Genomic DNA, 20,209 nt, shown 5'->3' with positions numbered 1-20,209 from the left:
GACTCATTTATTTTATTTTGATATTTAAGAACACATACTAACCTGGCTGCTTTAGGGAAGTAAGATGGGTAGGAGGAAGGGCTTTCACTTTTTTGCTTTTGTTTCTTTGTTTTGAAATTGTAGCAGTGAACATTATATTACTTTTTTTAAATTCCATATATCTACAAAGTTGCTTTAATGAAATTCTGAATATGATATTTTTTATTAAAGTAAATGTGTATACTGTAACTAAAATAGAGGGGAATTCACTCTTAGCTAAGTACTGTAATAATATACTTGGGGTTCAGTAAGGAAAATATAATCTCTTCTAGGCATTTCAAACAGGATAATATCTGATCAGAAACATAGGTGCTTACAAAATAAGGTAGAGGAGTGAAAGTCAGAAGTGGAGGAAGCTGTCAGTTTTGTCACTCCACACTAGTTCTTAGGACACCAGTAAGTTACTTTTTTTTTTAACATTTTTTTAAAATTCAAACAGAAAGTCACAAAAATTATAATCATCCTCATCAGTTCACTCAGTCCCATGTAATTAATTTTTTTTCATCTTGATCTTTTGTTAGCACTTTTATGAATTAATCAGTTTTCCATTAGAGTTCTGAAGATGCTTATTCATTCAGTTCAGCAGTATAGTCAGTTACCAGAAACCTGTACTTGTCAGTGTATTACTTTTTAATTTTAAAAAAGAGCTAATAAAAAATAAAAAGGACCCTGGTTGGGTATTAGATTTGGTAGTGATTCTTTAAGATTTTCTATAGTATGCTTCATGTTTGACTTTTATGTATTCTCATGGGGACTAATATTTTTTCGTAGTAAATTTGTGTGTTGCTATTTGAGTTCTGATCTTATAAATTATTGTATTTTTTCCTTTTGTTCATCTCAGGGAATGAGAAAATTTTAATTCAATCAATGACATGTTTGTTTTTGTAGTAGTATACATTGAATTACATATGAAATCATTGTTTTGTAGGTAAAAAAGTCCATCAGTTTTGCCAGTTGCATATGGTTCCACGGAATAGTTTAAATAAGGCAAAAGTGGTGGTGACAAATCTCCTTCTCAAATTTGGGCAGGCCATTTCTGATGAAGATTTTTTAAAAAACTGCAAACTTTGTTTCTTCTACCGTCATTTTTCTTTCTTTTTCCCCTTATGGAAATTTCTCTTTTGGTCTTCTAATGGCTAGACAGCACAATTCTCTGAGATGGAGGGAGAAGGAAGAAAGAAATCAGACGTATATCTGGGAATAGTAAAGAAGAAAGCATTAGGATAATGAAGCAGAAAGATCATATGTAGAACTTAAAGCTTGCTTCCTAAAATAGATAACTAATAAGGACCTACTGTATAGCACAGGGAACTCTATTCAATACTATGTAATGACTTACATGGGAAAAGAATCTAAAAAAGTGGATATATGTATATATATAACTGGATTCACTGTGCTGTACAGCAGAAAGTAACACAACATTGTAAATCAACTATATTCCAATTTTTAAAAAAAAGAAAGAAAAAAGCTTCGTTCCTTTCCATTTATTTCATATGCTACAGACTAGCTAAAAAACAGCCTGTGAGTGGCAGAGCATGACTTTGCCACTAGAGGAGAAGGACTAGTCATTCTGTAAAATTTATATTTCAGAATCTCTTAGTGAGAGGTGCTTTTTCTTGTGTTTTACGTGTTTTTTCCAATTTAAATGAAATATGTGACAATTGGAAAAGACTTAGCAAACACCAAAAAATTTAGAGAATTAAAGTGATTTTTAATTCCATTACCCAGAATATCATCATTTGTTCTTTTGGGTGTTTTCCTCTCTTAATGTTTTTAGTTTTAGCATATTTTTTTTTTACATAGTTCAAGTCAAAAATATCCTTCTATATAGGAAGTTAGGAAATCCTCAGTTCCTTCATTAAAATAAGGGGATATTACCTTCACAGAGTTGTTTGAAAATGAGGTGAGATAAAATATATGAAGTGTTTAGCCTAAATTCTACCACATAGTAAGCACTCAGTGAATAGTAGTCGTCCATTTTTGTTGTTGTTATATATTTTTTCACTTAACATTATATCCAAAGAGTATTATAATGAATCCACAGACTAATTTTGTTCTCTTTTGGAGCTGGAAGTAACATGGTCTTTGCCATTGCCATTTGTTCCAGAACTTTAAAGTGTAGACACTTGGTTTCTGGTTGCTCCAGCAGTGTTTTCTCCCTCTTAAAATCAGAGGAAGGCTGGAGAATTTCCCTTAACATATACAATGAAATGTGAGCCAGAAGAGGAAAATCTCAGTTTTTAAAAAAATGATAATACAGTATGAGTATAAATATAAATGAAATCATATCCTAAATTCCCCCAAACTGTTACTTTCAGTCTCATCTCTCCTTGAAGTCCTTCTGACCCCTGCCATTTTCTCTCAGGGAACATGAATGGTTTAAACAGGACCTTCCAAAATATCTCTTTCCTGAGGATCCATCATATAGTTCAACCATGATTGATGATGAAGCCTTAAAAGAAGTATGTGAAAAATTTGAATGCTCAGAAGAGGAGGTTCTCAGCTGCCTTTATAACAGAAATCACCAGGACCCTTTGGCAGTTGCCTACCACCTCATAATAGATAACAGGAGAATAATGAATGAGGCCAAAGATTTCTACTTGGCAACAAGCCCACCTGATTCTTTTCTCGATGATCACCACTTGACCCGGCCCCATCCTGAAAGAGTACCATTCTTGGTTGCTGAAACACCAAGGGCACGCCATACCCTCGATGAATTAAATCCACAGAAATCCAAACACCAAGGTGTAAGGAAAGCAAAATGGCATTTGGGAATTAGAAGTCAAAGTCGACCAAATGATATCATGGCAGAAGTTTGTAGAGCAATTAAACAACTGGATTATGAATGGAAGGTAAGAAAGAAAGAGCATTCTGATTATTAGCACATTTGACAAATCTGTAGTCTATATAATATTTTATAGAAGAATTCCTTTTGACTTTGTTTTTCTCCATACCATATGCTAGGTTGTAAATCCATATTATTTGCGTGTTCGAAGGAAGAATCCTGTGACAAGTACATTCTCCAAAATGAGTCTACAGTTATACCAAGTGGACAGTAGAACATACTTATTGGATTTCCGTAGTATTGATGGTATGTACATCACACAGAACAACATAGATGACATACTAGACCTTGTTACCTAATTTGGCATTTTAGTAAATCTTTGATTCTTTTGAAGCTTCTTGAATTGTTCCTAGTAATTCAGTAGCAAAAGAACATAGAATATAAGATTTTGTGCCTTTGTTGATGTGAACATTTGTGTATCTTGTGAACAGTTTAGTGTCCTTTTAAGATTATCTTCTTAGATCCTTAAAGCCTGATACAGCCTGATCCTAAAGTGATAGTTTCTGTTACATTTCTGTTTTTTGTAGTTCATTGTGGTAAGATAAAATGTTTTATTTACAATAAATGTTGACTTCTAGTAAATGGTGCAAAATCATACCATGGTTTGAAATGTACATTAATTCAGATCTCCCATGCATATACACTCTTAAAACTAATTTACCTTATCTATTAAAAAGCCTGATGGAACACATTTGACTCATAATTCAAATAAATATCAATAATAATTCTACGCCAGCATTATGAAAGGCTATAGCTGTGTGTGTGTGTGTGTATATATATATATATATGTATATATATATATATAAATGTTCTCTCACAAACAGAACCGTTTTTTAAAAATTAATTAATTATTTTTGGCTGCATTGGGTCTTTGTTGCTGCACGCGGGCTCTCTCTAGCTGCAGCGAGCAGGGGCTACTCTTCATTGTGGTGTGTGGGCTTATCACTGTGGTGGCTTCTCTTGTTGCGGAGCACGGGCTCTAGGTGTGCGGGCTTCAGTAGTTGTGGCACATGGGCTCAGTAGCTGTGGCTCGCGGGCTCTAGAGCGCAGGCTCAGTAGTTGTGGCACACGGGCTTAGTAGTTGTGGCTCGTGGGCTCTAGAGAGCAGACTCAGTAGTTGTGGCGCATGGGCTTAGTTGCTCCGCAGCATGTGGGATCTTCCAGACCAGGGCCCAAACCTGTGTCCCCTGCATTGGCAGGTGAGTTCTCAACCACTGCGCCACCAGGAAAGCCCCCCAGAACCTTTAATTAAGTAAGTTTAAGGCAATTCTTCATTGGCCAAATCAATTGAATTAAGATATGTTGCCACTTTTGTTCATTTAAGATTATATGGAATTATTAGATGAGATTTACATGTGAATTTTTTGTCTTCTTTGTAAACTCAAAGATAGTACCTACATAGTATCAGAAAGACACAGTTTTGAGCTGTGTTATATTGGCTAAACCTGTTTGTCTATGTCTAGATGGTATTTTTCTTCTAACACTTACTAACGCAGTGTGAGATACAGAATGGGTTTTATTTTTTTCCATTGTATTTGGATTAAATACATGAACCTTAGGTTTATTAGTACCTGGGTTTACCAATTGAACGGACATTTACTGTTTTATATTGTGTTCCCAACTTAGGTTTTCCTTGATTTTTGTTCATTGGAATTGTTGTTCTTTTATAAGATCTTAAATCAAATATGAAGACAAAGTGGGAGAACGAAGAGCACCAAGATGAGAGTTAGGAGACTTGGGTTCTAGATTTACCTCTCTGTTCATTTGTCACTTAACTCTTAAAGGGTTTATGTTTTCTTATCAATAAAACGAGGAGTTAGATGAGATGATTTCCAAGATTCAAATTTTAAGTTCATTTATTCTATGATTTTAATATAGAAAGTTTGACTTTTATTGCTAGGGAATGTTTATTAAGCCTCATTATTAGTTTATTGGGCTCTCTTAATCCTGGATTGCAAGACTGATGAGGAGCCAGATATGTACCCAATCTTAATAAGTCATTAGGGGAATACGTTGCTGTGTGTAAAAAAGGCAAGTGGCATAATAGAGATTCATTGCTTCTGTTTTAGGAGGTATGCAAAATAAACATGCTCTTGTTAGCTGGTCAGTGATCTCATTTAAAGAAGCAAATTAAATACTATTAAAATTTGGGGGAGGGTGTCATGGATTATAACAAATTGAATTTTTTTTTACCCAGATGAAATTACTGAAGCCAAATCAGGGACTGCTACTCCACAGAGATCGGGCTCAGTTAGCAACTATCGAGCTTGCCAAAGGAATGATTCAGATGCTGAGGCTCAAGGAAAATCCTCAGAAGCTTCTCTTACCTCATCTGTAACCTCACTTGACTCTCCTTCTGTTGACTTAACTCCAAGACCTGGAAGTCACACAATAGAATTTTTTGAGATGTGTGCAAATCTAATTAAAATTCTTGCACAGTAAACCTAAAACTTTGCTTATTTCTTTGATAGCAATAAGCATGCATAATAAATCATAGCCAAATGCTTCCATTTATAATCAAGTTATACATAATTATAATTGAGGGTTGGCCTTTCGGAATGCAGTTTGCACAGGGACTGGAACATGATTAATAGTTAAAAGCATAATGTGCAGAAATGAATTAAGGTAATTTTGTTCATTGTTCAGTAGGCATATAGAATAATATAATATACACAATGAACTATAGTTCTCTCAGGCTTACTTGATTTTTGGCTATTTTATATTTAATGTATACAGGGCTTTGTCAAATATTAATTTACCATAAAGGCCTTCATATATTAATTACGTGTTGATGTGTTATATATTTGCTTCATAAATTTATTCAATAAATATTTGCCTAGAATCCCCAGAGAACTCTATAGGTGATTTTGTTTTCTGGGCTCCTTAAATAGCAAGTATCTTCAACAGTAGGGACAGCCTGGATGATTCTTCCATATCCCCTCCTTAATATTCTTAATATTCTGTAGTATATGGTAAGTCACCTTGAAGATATTGGACACATTTAAATTTTTTTCTTTTGTTTGGTAAGTCCAAAAACACACAGAACTTATATATTCAGATACTCTAGGCACGAAGTTTAATTTTATAATTTGTCCCACTATATTCTGTACATAAATTGCTCTTTTTGTCACAAGAGCTGTGTTGCATATACTGTAAATAAATCATGCTGGTTTTGCCAATATCACAAAGTCCTGCTCATCATGTCAGTCAGTATTAAATGTATGCAAAAATTTCTAGTCATTCAATCATGTATCTTTTAAATTGATTCAGTGCATAGAACATGTCTTACAAACTATTTAAATGCTCAGATACGACTTTTTTTCCTAGACTTCATTATGGACATTTTTTTAAAAGAAAAGTTGAAAGGCTGTAAGGTGATCACGTGTATCTACCACTTAGATTCAACATTTGTTAACATTTTGCCATATATGCTTTATCTATATCTGTATATAGATACAGTTATATATATATGTGTGTGTGTGTGTGTGTGTGTATGCTTTTTTCCCCTGAACCATTTGGATTTTGCATGTATATTCATCACCCCTCAACACTTCAAGCATCTCCTAAAAAAACGATGACGTTCTCCTAAAAAAACCCGTAATACCGTTAAAAATTAATAACTCTCTAATGCCATCTAATCATGCATGTTTAGATTTCCCCTGTTGTCCTACAAATTTATTTCAAACCAGGCTCCAATTAAAGTTTATACATTGCATTTGGTGTTTCCTTCATCAGCTATTACTTTATTATTGTTTCAATAAAATATGGAACAGATCAGTTAGTTCTTCTAAATAGTAACATTTGCTTTGGATTTTAATTATTTTTTAAAAAGTAGCATTATGGAAACTGCCTAAAGTTGCTTAATCTTCCTAAGAGCTCTGATTTATATTTTTTCTTGCTCTTAGTATAATGCATTACATAATAGGTATAAGAAAAAAATTTAGAGTCACCTCAGATAAAATTCGTATCATGTGTATGGTAATAAAAAATTAGTGTCACCCATAATTGCCTTATACTATATTTTAACTTCAAGAAAAAGTTTTTGGTATTAATTATTTTTCCATTGCAATGGAACTATCTTTTTTTCTCTTTTAAGACTCTTTGTACTATAGTATTGTTTTTGGCTCCTTTGTAACCAGATGATAATGTACTCAAATGTCACGATAGCTTGCATACTTACTGTAGTTGTAGATTTGGCTCCAGTACCCCTAGAAACATGCACTGAATTCAAAAAAAAACCTTGCTTCCTTTTGTCCAGGGCTTATTCTATTCAACTTAGAATCTGAAAGCTGTATAAAATTATAGGAGTTCCATTTAAATATGTTCAAACTGTATTTATAACTTGTATGTGGCCCTCTGTTTTGAGGATATTGACTTCATGTAGGCTCTAAATGCAGCATTATGTTCCTAATGTTAAGAACAGAAGACTGTATTTTTAAAGCTACAGATTTGTATATAGAACTAAGACATCGTTGTAATGTCTCTATAACCTGTTGTGGGGAGCAGGGAACAAAAAGAGGAACCAATTAAATAGGACCTTCTAAAAATTGTTAATTTTGTAAACTGCTTCTTTTAAGTTATTGTGGTTCCTTTTAGTTACTGAGTTTTATTTTGAAGATATTTAAATATTGCACTTGTACAAATAGTATAATAAATGCACAGACTATTGCAGTAAATTCTTTTTTTAAGCTGGGATATTTGAAATGACAACTTTTGGTTGAGTATGTCAAGGTTGCATCAGAATTTTCAGAAATTTACTGTTGTTTGCAAATTCTTACTAATTGAAGATGTAAGGGAGTCAATGCAAATGATTTTTAATCTTTTTTTATTATCTTTTCAGCAATTTATATTTTTTTGTGATTTTATGCAACCATATTTTTACTTTGTCTTGACAACTGAAAGATGTATAAGGTTTTTGCCAGAAATGTACTGTATACATAGTTTTAAATATAACAGATTTTACTGATATGTAAAAGTTTTGCCATTAAAATAAATGATTTCTCACTGAAAGGAACTTTTCTACCAGGTTGGGGGATATGGGAGCTTAATATATCATATCTAATTTAAAATAATTTCACTGAAATAAACTCCATTGCTTTTACTTTGATTATATTTTTTCTTTGGATGGGTCTGTAGTTTTTCAGAGTTTTAAATGATTTTGTACAAAAAGTCCTGCCCTCTCACCCTGCCCCCCCCCTACTTTTTGACCTTGTAGTGATACCATTCACACTGAACTAATGACTGGTGGGCTATGGGTGGATGTAGAACTCCATGAACCTTTGGAGTGAAAGAAAAAAATGTATTTAAATCTTTTCCCCTTAACTCCTTCCATCTCCCCCATCCACAACAGAAATCATATTTTCATCGTGAGTTCTCTTCACTAGATGAATAAAAGTCCACATAAAACATAACTATAAATTGGTAGTATGGTAGAAATCAATCTTTGTGGTACAATATTTCTGAGACTTGTTCATGTATGTCTTGACCAGAGTATATTTAAGGATACAATTTCAAATACTTTGATTTGGAAAATGGATAATAAAGAAAAACATTATTTTTCATCGGCTTACAATGAATGTGCTTAACTTTTTTAACTTCTGGGAAAACTACATGGAAAAAAAAAAAGGCACTTGTTAGGGCCAACCATCTGTGCACTTTTTAAACAATGTGCCTAAAGTATAGTGCTTGAACAAATTTTAGCACTTGAATGTGGTGATTTTTGTCTCATCTAAATTAGTGAGTTTTTGTTTCATCTAAAAATTAACCACCTGAACAAAATATTAAGTTATATACAATAAAAATCAGAGCAGTTATCTTTGGCTGCTAACATTAGATTTGGTTAGAATTCCACTACTGTTAGAATTCAATCAGTATGAAATCTTATACGGCATTGTTGGCAGGGCTTGTGTTAGATTGCTGACATTCTGAATCCTTAAAATAGCTTGATAATTTTAACAGAACACAGTACTAGACTGTTATGAACAGCACATAGATTGTTCTTTTAGGGAAATTAATTACTCTTAAGTACCCTGACTGAACAAAACTGTACAAGAAATTCTCTTGTCTGATAAATAGTTATTGAACTGTTCTATTTATTGTGGATGACAGTAAACAACTATGACAAATGTAGAGGATTTCTAGCAACTTGGAAGATGATCATGTTGTCTATACAGACAGCATGGGAAATTATTAAATATATAAATAGATGCATTATGATCATAGACCAAAGAAAGTAGGAAAGTGGTGGGTGAAGTGTGAACACTTAGTGTTGGAGGTCGCCTTTACTAGGGTAGAGTGGATCAAGATTAAGTTATTTGAGAGATTTAGGAAAGACTCCTTTTAGAAAGGGGTACAGCTTCGAGCACCGTTTAATTATTTTACTCTGCAAACTATAGCCCCTCATAAGGCAACTATGAACCAAGCACTACGAATGTAACCATAACTCATAAATCCTGCTCTGAATGCCTTGTTAGGGACACATATATTTTAAAGAGCTTTATAGAGGTATAACATATACAGAAAAGTGCACAAATCATAAAATATTTGGCTTGATGTATTTTCAGTGTTTTAGGTTTGCAATGAACATGGCCATGTAAACCTCTAACCCAGATGAAGTAACATTGCCACCACCTCAGTAGTGTCTTTTTTATTAATATCAGAAGTGATATCATATCAGAAGTGGTATGCTATCACATCTGCCCTATCCTACAGGCAACACAAAACAATCCTGGTATGATGTGGGAAGGAACTACACAATAGTATGAATGCCAGGAGTAGGGATCACAGGTGGCTATCTTGGAGGTTGGCTACCACAATTGCATATTGCTCATTTTGAAAAAATTGGTTCACTTCCACAGTTCTTACCAATGTTGAAACATTTAATCCAACAATATATTATAAATAAAAATTGCATCTGATACCACCACTGATCTCATCGGAAAAATCTGAAAGTACTGGGAAGCTGGCAAGATCTCTGTGGCAAATACATGTTTTCCAGAATGATGATTTTTGCTTAAATTCTTGAATTTTATCATTGGTAACTGTCGATTGTTTTCCTTGATGTAACAGGCTCCCTTTGTTCATTTTCACGAAAAGTCCTGTCAGACCCAAGCCTGAATAACCAGCAGGGGTGTCAGCCCTTCTAAGCAAAAGTTGTATTCCACGAAAAAAGCGTCTACTTCAGTCTATAACGCAATTTCACGAGTGCTTTTATCTGGAGACATCATACTTCAATATACAGCAAAAGAACTTTGTACCTCCCATTTTTGTCACACAATATTAAAGAAAATGTGTACTCAAGGGTCATTTTAATAAAATAATTTCTACTGCTTCTTCAAGGACTTTGAGGGACTGCATCTTCTTTTTTTTACAATGAGTGTGTACAGTGGTGGAGAATACAATGACTACTAGTACAGCTTGGTAGCATTGCCCTGATTCGGACTGAGGTGCCAGTGGTTTTAGCCACCACTGCTTTTGCACTCTCAGCGCAAATGTCAACATTGTGAAAAAGGTAAAATGATGTCTTCATGTTAGTATGAAAATAGAGATAGTTTTGACTTTGAAAGGATCTTGACGACCCTCAGGGGGTCTGAGGATCACCTTTGGAGAATCCTTGCTCCCCATCAGTGGTTCTCAATGGGGTAGGGGTGGGGTGGGGGGTTCCATCATTTTCCAAGGGACATTTTCTCATGTCTGGAGACATTTTTGCTTGTCACAGCTGGTGGGGTGGGAGTGGATGCTAATGGCATCCAGTGGGTATGCCATCCGGGGATGCCGCTAAACACCCTGCCCCGCACAGGAAAGGCCCCCTTCTACCAACAAAGAATCATCCCGTTGGAAATGTTACTGCCTTGAGGTTGAGAAAAACTGGTCTACAAAAATGATCCACAGCGACATTGAGAAATCAAAACGATCTTAATTTTTCAATTTCCTAAACACTTCCTGTATTACATGTCCCCACTTTTTTTTCTTTTCAAGACAGCTACTTTCGGGCCATAATTCTTTCTTCTTTAGAGAAATGGAGTCCAACTTTTTGGGGTTTTTTTTCCCCAACGGTTGAGCCACGGCCGTATCCTTTTTCAGTCGGGTTTGCCTCTGTCTTCAGCGTCTGGACGACCTCATCAACTAGGTTGTAAACTCCTTTAGGAAGAGTCGTGAGTCAATGCTCTGGATTGCCCCCAACTCGTTTTCCCGGGCCTCTTCCGCTTTACCTGCTGACTGGATGGACTCGTACCGCCAGGGCTGTCCTCTCCGCGCGCACACAGCCCGCGCAGCCGCGGTTTCCCACGCTCCCGAGCTGTGGGCCCCCGCGCGCCGACGCTCTCGTCTGCCGCTAGAGGGCGATCCCGGCCCGGGCAGCCCGGACTACCAGCCTCGGAGGGTAATAATGGGGTGGGGGCGGCCGCAGTGACTTCTGGGATTTGTGGTCCCGGGGAAAGGATTGCGGAAGAGAAAAGCGCTAAGAGTCGCCTCTTCCCTGCCAGCTTCTCTAGACTGTTCGCACGCCCCACATCGGGCAACCCCCTATCTTGGGAGACCCTGCACCTACGGCAAGCAGGTAGGAGGTCGGGCGCGGTAACTTCCGTTTCCGGTGGGCAAAGGGCAAGCGGAATGTAAACACGGGACCCAGGGAGTGGTCATCAGGTAACGGGCTACGGGTCTGTGGTAGAAGCTGGGGAAAGTTGAGGGAAGCGAGGCTGGTGGGTCTTGGGGTAACGGGAGAAAGGAGCTTCGGAAGTCGGAGTTGAGGCCCACCGCGGGTGTGGCAGAGCCGGGACGCTAAGGTTGGTCTCTAGGGACCAGCAAGTCTGGGGACCGGGCCCTCCCTGGCACCCGCGCCCGGGGCGGCTTCCGAGGCGGGCGGTGCGGCTTTGACCTGCCCTGAGCGGCGGGAGGAGCGGCAGCGAGCTGGCTTTGCCCCCAGCGTGGCAGGGGCCCGCGGCCGCGGGCGGGGCTGTGAACTCGCGGGTGACGTCTTGGGCAGCCTTTAAGAACTTCGCTCTGCTTTACTGTTGTGCAAAATGAGGGGAAATCGCTAATGCTGGTTTCTCTTTTGCGGTAACATTTTCGGGTAAACCAGTTCTTGAATTCCTCACCTCCGACTACATCCCTGTACCCGGAAGGATGCTGTTTTCATTACCTGTTTGTGTTCATCAGGTTTCTCGTCTTGGGTGCTGCATTTTACGTCGCAGTGAAGAAAAGCATTCTCTAGCTTGTGGCAGGGTATAATGTCTGTATTATTAGAGTTCCCACACGTCTTGGTCCCGCACATTGCCAACTTGGAAACTTGAAGCCAGAAAACTGAATCATCCTCATCCTTGTTACCTTTAGGGACAGTCATAAATACAAGACTTCTTTCTTATCTTGAGTTATTCTGTTATCTCGTGAGACCTTCCTAACGATCCATTCTCATGTTGTTCTCCTTCTGGGCCTCCGGACTTCTGTTCCTTAGTAACCACACTTACATTTTCAGCCATTTCTTGGTTCTTTCCCTAAGTTACTTGCAGTCATCTTCAAACAGGAAACTCATTCTCCTCTATTATAATGGATCTGGGGAGAGAGTTTGGCGTTGTCCTGATTCCCTAGTATAGCTTATAATCCATTACTCCTACAGGCTTTTCTAGAGATCTCTTCTCCTGTGGAAAGCATGTGGTTTACACGTATCAACCTGTACATTTCCTGATTGCTGTAATTTATTGGCACTTTGTCATATTCATTAAGAACTTAGGCACATGACCCACAATTTTCTTACCCCTTCAAAATCTGCCATTATCTTGGGCCTTTCCATGTTAGTGACCTCATAGCCAACTTCAGCCTTTTTGTCTCCTTCATTCTAGTGGTTACTTATACTTTACTACAGCATGTGCATCAGTGATAAAGATCCTGATATCTGCTAGAACTTACTTGCTATTTCATTCCTCTCCCTCCCTTACTCCCACAATGCCCATTCTTTGATAGTTTTATGGAGACCTCTGGTTCATTGCTTTTCCTTATCTCGATAGTTTATCAGTCAGTTGATCATAATCTTCTTGGGGTTATAGGCTTCTTTAAGAATGGAATGAAAGCTTAGAGACTCTTGTGCAGATTGCACACAAGCATATAAAAATTTATATAGAATTCCAAGAGTTTCTCAGTATCTTTAAACCCATCCATGTAACTAGCAAGAGCTCTCGATCCCTCAGCAAATCCCTTCTCTAAATAAATATTTGTTCAGTTCTTCCAGGGTTTCCTTTAACTTTGTTCCATCAGTTATGCTGTCTCGCTTAGCCCTTACATTTGTGTATTATTGCAGATTTACAAAGCAATTTAACATTTCTTATCATTCTGATTAACCTTATAGTTCTGTGAATTAAGTCATTTCCTAAGTTTGAATCTTTCCGAAACCTTTTTTATGGAAAATTTCAAACATATATGAAAGGAGAGAGGAAGTACAAAGAATCCTGTGTATTCACCACTTAACTTCATCGCTTATCAACTCAAAGCAATCTTTTTATCTATATCTCTCTTATATTGCACTCCCCACTCCCACTTACTTTGAAGCAATTCCTAGATATCATGTAATTTCATGTAAAATATTTTAATATGTATTCCTAAAAGATAAGCACTCTTTTTGTCAACATAATCACAATACTGTTATACCAAAAAAAAGCAGGAACTTCTTAATATTATCAAATATGAAATCATTGTTCTGATTTCCCCTATTATTTCATAAAGGTTTCCTCCCCATTGGCTTGTTTGAACCTGTAGCTAAGCAAGGTCCACACATATTTGATTTGTGTGTTTCTTAAGTCTCACTTTTCTTTTTTTCTTGAAGAAACCTGGCAGTTCATTTCTTGAAGAAGCCAGTTTTTTCTTTAGTTTCTGTTTCTTGCTGTCTGCATCTCTGACATCTTATTTAGCATGCTCATCTGTATCCCATATTTCTTGTAAACTGGTAGAGGTTTGATCTGATTGAGCCTTTAATTTTTGGCAGAAGTACTTCATGGATGCTGTGTCACTTCCATCAGGAGATACAATTGTGGACTTGTCTTTCTTTATGATGTTAGCAGCCTTCAGTGATTATTGTCTAGATCCACTGTTTTAATTAGGGGTCAAAAAATGGTGACAGTCTAATCCTATTATCCTTTCTTTACCTATTTGTTGGAATACTTCTATAAAAGGCCAAGTTTGAAATTTAAAACTCTTTCCTTGTAACTTTTCCAGAATGGCTTCCTTTGGATGGAAAAGGAAGATTGGTGAGAAGGTCTCAAAGGTCACTTCCCAGCAGTTTGAAGCTGAAGCTGCTGATGAGAAGGATGCAGTTGAAAATGATGAAGGGAACTGGCTTCATGCCATTAAACGGAGGAAAGAAATTCTCCTTGAAGGCTGTGCTGAGAAAAGTAAACAGCTGAAGGACGAAGGAGCCACTTTGGCTGAAAATAAAAGGTATGTTTTTAGAGTTTTCTTTTTGAGAACAGTTTTGGTCTTTGGTAGGACAGAATACTCCTCAGATCATCCAGAGATCTGCAGTCAGGACTTTGTGCCTTTGACTGGTATCTCCCTTGTGGTGCTGAAGAGTTTGAGAAATTAAAAGTAGTGCTGAACAAGAAGCACTTAAAAAAAATTCTTTTCTTTGTTCGTTATCTTCTTTTTTTTTTTTTTTTTTTTTCTATCGGTAAGGTTGGTTATAAGATTCCTTGTTTATCATTTTTGTCATAACTGAGTCAAAGTTGAGGAACCAGCATTTTTGTTTCTAGGCATGTTATTATTTTTGATTCTGGGAGTAATCTTATTAATGCATTTTAATATAAAACATAAAATAATGCTTAAGCTATAATATATTAGCACCTCAAATTGGGAGTGAAGGGTAGACAATAAATAAGGACAACTAACAGCTTAACAGCCTAATGTTAGATTGTGAATTCTCATTTGCAGTGTTTTAGGCAAAGATTTTTCTCTTGTAGAACTTTGCAAGATTGGCCATTCTGTCTTAGTCAGAAGAAAACCAACTGTAAATTTTCCACATTTATGAAATCATTTTCAGACCATCCATAAAACATCTTTAGAAATTCCTGTAAATGCCTGTTAAAAGTTCATTAACTTTGTTGTTTTTATCTTTTTCTCTAGACCACATTAGTGTGTAGAAGGGAAAAGCTATTCAGTTATTGCCATGGGATTCCCTCTGAATTTCCTGTGGTAGATGAGAGATACCAACTTTGTGTATAAACAAAATAACTCATTTTTTTTTCCTGCATGTCAAAACACTGAGTCATTTCACTGAAATCAGCTGGATTGGATGCTTTATTTTGAATGGAGAACACTGTGAGATGATTAAGTTTTTTAGCTATTTAACATTGGTTTTTGGAGTAATGTATACACAGATTTAAAAGATAACAGAATTAAAGGAATCTGATAGAAATGAGTCGTTTGGCTACTCTAAGCCAACAATAAATAGAAATAATGATTTTAAAATATCTAAGAGAATATTCAAGTTGATTGAAAGTAATATAAGAAATAGGAAATAATATAAGGAAGAATAGTGAAGTTAAATTAAGAAAAATAAAACTCGGTCCCTGTCGTTCAAATCAACTTTATCTTAAACCACCATCATTTTCACTACATTGGCCTTCCTTGTGTTTTTGAACACAGTTCTTAATACAACTTTGTCTTATGACTCCGTCTGAAATGCTCTTATTTTCTGTGTTCTGATGTCTGTCGTCTTGTCCTTCAGATCTCTGCTCACATGTCCTCTTCGCAGCGAACCCTTCCCTGACTACCCGGCAACCCCGTACTCCCTCTTCCTCCATTACATCAGCCTTTTTTATGGTTTCTTAAATATTTATTTATTTATTTGCCTGCCTTGGGTCTTAGTTGCGGCTCGTGGGCTTCTCTAGTTGTGTTGCATGGGCTTCTCTCTAGTTGTGGCGTGTGGGCTTAGTTGACCCACGGCATGTGGGATCTTAGTTCCCTGATCAGAGATTGAACATGTGTCCCTTGCATTGGAAGGCAGATTCTGAACCACTGGACCACTAGGGAAGTCATGCTTTTGTTGTTGTTGTTGTTGTTGTTGTTGTTGTTGTTGTTGTTGTTTAAAGATTTTTAAACTTCTAGGACTTCCCTGGTGGTCCAATGGTTAAGACTGGTCTTCCACTGCAGTGGGTACTAGTTCGATCCCTGGTCAGGGAACTAAGATCGCACATGTCGTATGGTGTGGCCAAGAAAAAAAAAAAAAAAGAATTTTCAACTTCTATTTTGTGATTAAGTGAAAGGAATACTAGTCAAATAAACCTTACAAATGAATGAAAAATAAAATTCTTTACTCATGACTTATGTGTATGTTTCTAAATCTGTTTCAAAGGATATCATTAAGTTGATCTCAACTATGGTGACAGATCAGGAAGTAAATTAGTTGCTAGGGTGGCAGTTATGGGTTCAGGAACAGTATTAGACATTTACTGATGTACCAGTTGCTATAAAATGAGTCAACTTTTCAGAAATGTGTACTGTCATCATTAAAATATAACATAAAATATCCATGCATCCATCCATCCTTCTTTAAAAAAACATTCAAAGAGAGGTAAGATATATTCTCAGTTTAAGGAGCTCAGCCTTTGGTAAAATGCACAGAATACAGACAATCATCAATACAGTGCAGAGTAGTGTATGCAGTAAGACAGGTCAGTTCATACAGAGTATTTCAGAATCACAGGGAATGGAGCCACCAGTTCTGTCTGGTGTTATCAAGGAAGTTCTGACAGATAAGTTCAATCTTCAGCTGGGTTTCAAAGAAGGAGTAGTATTTTGCCACACCAATAGTGGTGGGAAGCATTTCAAGAAAGTGGAAACAGAATATGGAAATGCAAAGAATTTTCCTAAACATATAAAAGAAATTGTTTTACATGTTTAGGAAGATTCTACCAACTTGTTATTGCTGGAGCAAAGAAATACAAATAAGTTTGCAGTAAATACTGCTGAAGAAAAAAAACTAGACTGTGATCTCTTTATATGCAACAGTAAGACCCTTTTCATTATATTCTATTGGCAATGGTGAAAAGTAATTTTATGACTTTAACAAAATAATGAAAAACCACAGTCACATCAACGTATTACATTTTCTTATATACTCCCTTTTTTTTTTTTTGCGGTACACGGGCCTCTCACTGTTGTGGCCTCTCCCGTTGCGGGGCACAGGCTCTGGATGCGCAGGCTCAGCGGTCATGGCTCACGGGCCCAGCCGCTCCGCAGCATGTGGGATCTTCCCAGACCGGGGCACGAACCCGCGTCCCCTGCATCGGCAGGCAGCCTCTCAACCACTGCACCACCAGGGAAGCCCCGTATTTCTCCCTTTTTGAAGTTACCTTATATGCTTATTTAGTTGTTTATATTTAGTTGTCTTTCTTCTGTAGAAATGTAAGCTCCAGGAATGTAGGGACTTTGTCTAGACAGACTTTTGTCCTCTACCTTCAACTCTTAGACCAATTTGTGGCACTTCCCAGGCCCTCAGTAAATATTTATTGAATATTTATAAGGCTGCTGTGTTTTGCTATATTATGGCTAAATAGGTTTTTGTGGATTACCATATATTGCATTGTACTATAGGAATATATATTTTAAACTCCAGATTAGAACACAGTATTGTGAGAACATATTTTATTTCATGTCCCAACCACAAAGGAACTTCGGGAATAGAATTTTCCTATCTGTATGAAAATATGACACTTGAAAATTATTGTTCTTTTCTGAGTCTTATTCCTTTCCCTATAACCTATGATGGTAAGGATTAAGTAATAAAATATGGAACAGCTTTGAACTTGGAATGAGTAATAGTCCTTAGAATGGTAGAGAAGTAGAGATGCCCCTGGAGGAATTACTAAAGGAGGAGAGAGGGAGCACTTTCTATTTCCTGGGATGCATTCTTTTGCCTCCTTGTGATTTTCTTCGTTTTTGCCCTCAAGATTCTCTTATTTAGTTTTATTTAGCACAGAGAGAGTTTTCTGAACACATGGACTATGCATGATCCACGTGTGTTAATGTCAGTCTTCCTCCAAAGGAGGCATAGTTCTTGAGCATCAGAGTCTCCTGTTGTCCAGTTTATTTCGTTAGTAACAAAGTATAACTGCTCTTAGAAAAATTTGGTTTGCGATGGAATGGTTTTTAAATTCTGAAGTTCTACTTTGTAGTATTCATGATTCTTTGTAACAGTAGACTAGTTTACTTTTCTACGCAAGCCCTAGGTAATGTTGGTGCCTTATAGAAACGGTATAGTAAGTCTAGTGGTTACGAGTGTGGATTTTGAAGTTATTTTAACTCCGTTCAGATCTTAGTTTTATCATTTCTGTCTGTATAAACTTGGGGCACATTCTTAACCTTTCAAGGGTCAGTTTCTAGTTTCCTTATATTAAAATGGTGACACTTATCTCTTAGACTATTGGGGTATTAAAGAGCAAGTCCATGTAAAAGAGCTTAGTTAGCATGCCACCTAGCACCTAGTACGCACTCAGTAAATATACTTTAGGTAATTTATTTTAAGATTTTATATGTGATTGGTAGATTTCATGCAGTATTAAAGTTTTTTTTATAAGTTATTTTGTTTAGCTTTTTGTTGAATTAATTCTAACTAGGATATATCTTCTCAAGAATCACAGTGTGGGTCCCAGCTTTGATATGTTGGCTTTTAAGGTTTCAGCCACTAGATGGTGATATTTGATTGTGTAGCTAAGTAGTTTCATTTTTTTCTTGTGAGTATCAGTGTGTATGTGTGTGAAGCTAGAATATAATTAGAATTTACCATGAATTTTGTTCCTTGTCTAGAAAAGCATACTTACTAAAGTAAACTTGAAGGTGACCTGGCTGTGTGAAACACATTCTGTTGAGTGCCAACCTGAATATATTTAATGACTGTGATCTTGTCTCTTATTCTTTGGAAGAGAATAGATCCAGTCAGTGTAGAATGCCTTTATTTTCTCACCACCACATCTCCCAATCTGCGTGCATCTGCATCCAAGCCATCTGTGTTCACTGTGTTGTAATGAAGTGCCCCTTCTTTTTTCAAAGGCCCACCCCTCCACTTGTGCACTAGACTTCATCTCTCTTGCCTTTTCAGGAATATTGTACCTAAAACACCCTTTCATTTTGATGTCATCTGTTGTCTTCTCTCTCTCTCTCTCTCTCTTTTTTTACCCTATTTTTTTTTTTTACTGAATTATAGTTGCTGTACAATATTATATAAGTTACAGGTGTACAATATAGTGATTCACAAGTTTTGAAGGTTATACTCCATTTGTTATTATAAAATAATGGCTGTATTCCCTGTGTTGTATACATAATAGTTGTACCTTCTATTCCCCTATCCCTTATTGCCCTCTCCCCGGCTCCCTCTCACTGGTGTACACAAACATACCCTGATAACATCCATTTAAAAACCTTCCCTTGACTCCACACGCCCTGCCATTTCTTTTTTCTCCCTTCACAACAAACTCCATTTCTTGATGAATCATCCTCTCAGTCCATTCCAGTCAAGTTGCTGTCCCCACTAATCCACTGAAACCACCCTTCTAAAGGTTGTTGGTGACCCTCATGTTGTCAAATACAGTCATCATGTCTTGGTTCTCATTTAGTGTGCCTCTTGGTATCAACACAGCTGCTCACTCCCTTCTTAAATATACTGCCGTCTAATCTACAACACCACACTGTCATGAGTTTCCTTTTCTCTCAGTGTCCACTGCTTGTTAATCTTCTTTGCTTGCTGTTTTCTTTTGCTCATTTTCATTTTCTAAATATTAGTGGGCCACAGTATTTAGACAATACCTTTTTCTTCTACATATACGTTCTTGTCCTTCTTGAACCTATGTACTCTCTTACTTTCAGTACCATCTCTATGCCAATCACTGCAGCCTGCAGTGCTGTCCTCCCACCTCAATTCCAGACTCTTTGTCTCCCCTGCTTGCTTTATACCCACTTAGATGCCTAATTAGTATCTCAAACTTAACATGTACTGAGCAGAACCCTTGATTTTTCTCCCCAACATCTGGTCCTTTCCAGTCTTGCCCATGTCAGTTATAAAAGGTGCCACCATTTACGCAATTACTGAAGCCCAAAAGCCAGGAGTCATCTCTGCTGGTTTATGTGCCATTCCAGAGCTAATCAGCCAGACTCACCTCCAAAACCCTGCCCTTGAGACGGCTCATGGTATTCATTTTTTTAATGTTTCTTTAAACTTGAACTGGGGCTTCCCTGGTGGCGCAGTGGTTGAGAGTCCACCTGCCAATGCAGGGGACACGGGTTCGTGCCCCGGTCCAGGAAGATCCCACGTGCCGCGGAGCGGCTGGGCCCGTGAGCCATGGCCAC

At 37.1% G+C, this 20,209-nt stretch overlaps 2 protein-coding genes across 10 annotated transcripts in view; both read left to right on the top strand.

Moving 5' to 3' along the window:
• The window catches only part of PRKAA1 (protein kinase AMP-activated catalytic subunit alpha 1), a 47,604-nt gene extending 37,385 nt beyond the window's left edge, over positions 1 to 10,219 (top strand). For 6 of the 7 annotated variants that reach the window (XM_059063456.2, XM_067030919.1, XM_067030918.1 and 3 more), the window contains 3 exons: positions 2,405 to 2,891; positions 3,004 to 3,130; positions 5,082 to 7,985. In XM_059063456.2, the coding sequence (XP_058919439.1) occupies positions 2,405 to 2,891; positions 3,004 to 3,130; positions 5,082 to 5,326 (859 nt within the window). In that variant the 3' untranslated portion in view covers positions 5,327 to 7,985. Of the gene's footprint in view, positions 1 to 2,404; positions 2,892 to 3,003; positions 3,131 to 5,081; positions 7,986 to 9,952 lie in introns of those variants that run through there. The other variant, XM_067030916.1, reaches the window with a different exon arrangement.
• Positions 10,220 to 11,301: 1,082 nt separating this feature from the next.
• Positions 11,302 to 20,209, top strand: part of TTC33 (tetratricopeptide repeat domain 33) — a 33,821-nt gene continuing 24,913 nt past the window's right edge. The window contains exons 1-2 of one of the 3 annotated variants that reach the window (XM_067030923.1): positions 11,302 to 11,441; positions 14,087 to 14,308. In XM_067030923.1, coding sequence (XP_066887024.1) covers positions 14,088 to 14,308 — 221 coding nt within the window. In that variant the 5' untranslated portion in view covers positions 11,302 to 11,441; position 14,087. Of the gene's footprint in view, positions 11,442 to 11,474; positions 11,668 to 14,086; positions 14,309 to 20,209 lie in introns of those variants that run through there. The other 2 variants (XM_067030921.1, XM_067030922.1) reach the window with 2 other exon arrangements.

Source organism: Kogia breviceps, chromosome 4, assembly GCF_026419965.1.
Source record: "Kogia breviceps isolate mKogBre1 chromosome 4, mKogBre1 haplotype 1, whole genome shotgun sequence".
NCBI lineage: Eukaryota > Metazoa > Chordata > Mammalia > Artiodactyla > Physeteridae > Kogia > Kogia breviceps.
The sequence above is the reverse complement of the archived record's forward strand: the minus strand, read 5'-3'. Positions and strand labels throughout refer to the sequence as shown.